The sequence below is a fragment of the Miscanthus floridulus genome, chromosome 5, assembly GCF_019320115.1.
Source record: "Miscanthus floridulus cultivar M001 chromosome 5, ASM1932011v1, whole genome shotgun sequence".
NCBI lineage: Eukaryota > Viridiplantae > Streptophyta > Magnoliopsida > Poales > Poaceae > Miscanthus > Miscanthus floridulus.
This window is the reverse complement of record NC_089584.1, coordinates 113,804,499-113,808,948: the sequence shown is the minus strand read 5'-3', so window position 1 is coordinate 113,808,948 and position 4,450 is coordinate 113,804,499. Positions and strand designations below refer to the sequence as shown.

Here is a 4,450-nt window from a genome sequence, read left to right as displayed (position 1 = left end):
GAGAAAATGGGTCAAGCCCTTTTTTTACTGTTGACGCCCCAAACTACTAAATGAGTGTTGAGTTTAAGTGCTCATCGTTGGAGACAGTTTTAGGCGGGCGAAATGAAACGTAGTACTATACTCCTATATACCCAAGCAGCCCAAATCGAACCAAACTTGCCCACTTCCCCAGCCCGCGGAATAATGCGCAGATAGGATCGAATCCGCGTCATAAAACTGGCCCATTTCATCTTGGATCCAAGCGTCGCGATCAGGAGCGACGGATCCATCATCCATGGCTGCTGATGACGCGGGCTCCATGCCGATGCGGGTCGACTCAGCCGGGCCCCGCGCGAGCGCACCTCTCCTCTATTTTAATCGGTGAAAGAGATCGGACCGGATCGCACCGCGGCCAATACAGCCTCGCGTCGCACTCGCTCGCTCGCGTCGTCGCCCCACCACCACGCGCTCCCGCCTCCGCCGATCCGCGCGCGCAGATCGCCGAAGCCCGGCGGCGCAGAGTCCAAGGGGAGGGAGGGAGCTCGCGGCGGCGGAGGAAGGCGTTCGCCAGAGCCGCGGTGAGTGCTCCCGGTCAAGCGCCTCTCAGAATTCCGCCCCGCTCCCGCTCCCGCTCCCGCGCCGCGCGGATCTGATCGTTTCGATCGTCCGATCGAGTGGTATTTTTCTCTGCTACGGGCTGCTGCATGATTAGCTTAGATTGGACGCTAGTGTTGTGTTGGCGAGTATGTTCATTCGCGTGTCTCTGCTTTTTCATACGAATCCGATTCGATCCCGCGCCTGGCTTTGGATCTCGCAGGATTTCCTTGGGGAAGAGATGGGGCTCTCCTTTGGGAAGCTGTTCAGCCGCCTCTTCGCCAAGAAGGAGATGAGGATTCTCATGGTCGGGCTCGATGCCGCCGGTAAGACCACCATCCTCTACAAGCTCAAGCTCGGCGAGATCGTCACCACCATCCCCACCATCGGTGAGCCCTTTCTCCACCATATTGTTCTGCTTTGCATGCTAAACTATACTGTGGGAAATTGCTAGTAAACTGTACAGGGCATGCAGTTTCTGAATTGCACCCTCGAATGTAGTGACATGCATTCGGGCGTATATTTACTGTCAATTCGTGAAAATGATCCTGGTTCCTGAATATTGCTCTTCTGCGTTACATCATTTTCGTGTAAAAATGTATTGTTAGGATAGTAGCTTGAGAACTTGACAAAAGTGGACTTCTTCTGAATAATATGCCATCTTTTTAGGAGCGTTCTGTGTATATAGGAACTTGGTAAATATGAAATATACATTTGTTACCCATTCATGCATGGTATGGATTTACTATAGTGTAGTCTCATTGATAGGATTGGCTTATCTTGGAATTTTGCAGGATTCAATGTTGAAACTGTTGAGTACAAGAACATTAGCTTCACTGTTTGGGATGTTGGTGGCCAGGACAAGGTGAGCGTATGTGCTTATAATTGAGTTATTATATCTCATCATGGTATCAACTCTTTGCAAATGTGTTTTATCTCAAGATCCATAGCATTATTCCATTATGATAAACTTTACCAAGGAATTACGGTTTCTTTATTCTTTATGTCAAACAGATCAGGCCCCTGTGGAGGCACTACTTTCAGAACACACAGGGACTAATTTTTGTTGTAGACAGCAACGATAGGGAACGTGTTGTTGAGGCTAGAGATGAGCTCCACAGGATGCTGAATGAGGTAATATAGTAGTGTTATTTTAGTAGTTCCAAAAAGTTCCATCCTGCAACTATCTTTTCTCTGTGAGTAGTTTTTGTTTCAGCAACATTACAGTCATGAATTTGGATATTATATGAGCTTGCTTGCCAACAAAGTTTTTTTAAAGCTGTCAGAGCAGCTTATGAGACATGCATAGGGATGCTAAAACATTAAGCAGCACCATTTCACAGTGCTAACTTTCAGTTCCTGTATCCGTATCGTACTGACCTAATCCCTAATGATATAACTATATTTCCATTTTGTAGGATGAGCTGCGTGACGCCGTGCTGCTTGTATTTGCAAACAAACAAGATCTTCCTAATGCTATGAATGCTGCTGAAATTACTGACAAGCTTGGTCTGCATTCCCTGCGCCAGCGACACTGGTAAGAATTTGTGTTTTCATAACCCTTTACGTCCCTGTATCTGAATCAACATTGCCTGGCGTTCTGATATTTATTAGTTTATCTGTATTAGACATATTTGCTAGTGTATACAGCGTATATTTGAAGCACTTGTTTTAGTCATCATATCTTCATGATGTGAGGTTATATGGGATCAGAAATGATGCATTAGAGCATCTCCAAGAGTCTTTATAAATCTCACTCTCTAAATCATTATTTTTTGAGTCATTTGCATAAAAATCATTTTATCTTTTCACTCTCCAACAGTTTTTCTATATTTCGTGCGCACTCTAGAGAGCCATTCTCGTCTTCTATTTTTGGCTAGCGAAAAACCCGGAATAGAAGAAGGCTATATTTGAATAACCATTTAGAGAAGCTGTTGGAGCGTAGTTTTTCACCAAAATCTCTATTCCTAGCATTTAGGAAGGATTTAGAGTCTCTTGGAGACGCTCTTAATGTGCATCCCTTTAGATACTCTGATTGAGCTGAATCTTTCTCCATTCTGCAGTTGATGTATTACTGTTTTGTCTTGAATAATTGACAACGTCACAATTGCCTTTGATATTTAACAGATGTATACATGAATGTGTTTGTTCCCTGGGTTGCAGGTACATCCAGAGCACTTGTGCTACATCTGGTGAAGGGTTGTATGAGGGGCTTGACTGGCTTTCCAACAACATCGCCAACAAGGTAACATTAGCTGCATGCTAATGTCTTATGTGCTTCTGTGAATACGTGAAATAATGCGCCTGTTCTGATTATATGGTCCTTAGTGGTTGAAGTAACATAGACATGCACAGAACAGAAGCTCTATTGTTGCTGCCTCACATTTTTCTCTGTCCCACACTACCATACTTTTATTTGATATATTTTGAGGGGCTGCATTACCATACTCACAATTCTGCATAGGCATAGAAAACTCCTAGGACATGTTGACTGGCTATGGCTGTCAGTGGCTTTGCTTTAAAAAAAAATTGCTGCTGGCAACTGACTGTTTCCATTCCATCTATTTGCAGTCTTGAAGCTTTTCGGCTGGGCTCCTAGCAAGAGGAAGACGTCTGAACAACTTATGGCTGCTTTTTTTTACATATTATTACTGAGACACAATCTACAGTAGATAGTGTGGGTGCTTATGAAAAAAAAAACTTCTGAGCTCTCTTTTGAGTGATTGATACTAGATTGGATTGTATTTTTGTTTTTTGGTCGGTATCATCGCCTGTTCGGTTTCACAAAACTGATTGTCAGTCATATATTTACCAATGTTCGGAGATATGGTATGGTAAATTAAATTGACATGCCTTATCGTAGGTCTTCACCGATCCAGTGCTGTGGCAGATGTGACATGTGAGTTGCCAGATTTTGTTCTTAGATGGGTAAAAGCTTATTACCGTGCACGCCTGATTTAAGACATGTTTGATACACATGACTAGATAGCGGCGGAGACAAAAAAAAAACCTGAATTAGCTATAGTTGGTTAACAACTAGTTGAAGCCTGAAGGGATGGCTAAACACTGTGGGTGGTTTCCATGCTGCTGGCTTAGAAGAAGTTTTCTGGGGATGCTCTGGATTAACGAAGGTGGCGATGGAGGGTGGGGATGGCGGGGGCGCTGCCTGCTAGACACTGGCAGAGGTCAGTTGAGTGGTGCAAACGTCAGAGGCATCGGTCAAAACAGGATGAGAAGGCTGGGATTAGCGTGGCCGTGGTGGAGGCTGGAGGGTGGTGGCGCTGCGCCGCCGGAGCCGAGGAGGTGGTCGAAGAGACTTGGATTAGGGATGGTTGTGATCGTCTGATCGAGCACGGCGTTGGAGGTGGCAGCGAGGGACGGGGGAGCGCAGGTGAGGAATTCAAAGCGGGCGGAGGAGATATTTGCCGCAGATTAACATGTGCCAACTCAAACCCAATGTTGCTCCTAGTACGCACCGTTTTAAGACAGCTATTGGAAATGTCAATTGGCATGATTTGACGTTATCTTTTGCTAAATCAGTGTTGTGCCTGTAGTTGAACGTTCGAAGCAAAAGCTAAAGATCGCCCGGCTTGTGCATAGTTAGGACTAAGAACTTAGGGTGTCTCGCTGCTAGGTAGTTAGAGCATCTCTAACGGTTTTTCGTGTTCAATGAATTCTCATTTAAAAAGTCATTTTAGTAAAAATTGTTCTCTATATCTCTCTATCCTTTATCCTCCGACAATCTCAATATCTTGTCTAGTACTTTAGAGGAACAGCTTCCCTCCCTATTTTCAGCGAGTGAGAAATCAGAAAGAGAGGATGAAAACATTCGGTGATCTAGATGAAGCTTAGAGGCGGCTTTTTATAACAAATATCT

General features: G+C 44.6%; 1 protein-coding gene across 2 annotated transcripts; it reads left to right on the top strand.

Annotated features, from left to right (window-relative positions):
- The first annotated feature begins 375 nt into the window (after positions 1–375).
- On the top strand, positions 376–3,435 carry LOC136450515 (ADP-ribosylation factor 1). Of its 2 annotated transcripts, none has more exons than XM_066450984.1 (7): positions 376–557; positions 797–962; positions 1,368–1,438; positions 1,588–1,707; positions 1,992–2,110; positions 2,737–2,818; positions 3,145–3,435. In XM_066450984.1, exons 2-7 carry the CDS (start codon positions 815–817, stop codon positions 3,148–3,150), a joined length of 546 nt encoding a protein of 181 aa, XP_066307081.1. In that variant the 5' UTR covers positions 376–557; positions 797–814; the 3' UTR covers positions 3,151–3,435. The 2 variants fall into 2 exon arrangements, with proteins under 2 accessions (XP_066307081.1, XP_066307082.1); XM_066450985.1 differs by having other exon boundaries at positions 376–656.
- The last annotated feature ends 1,015 nt before the right edge of the window (positions 3,436–4,450 follow it).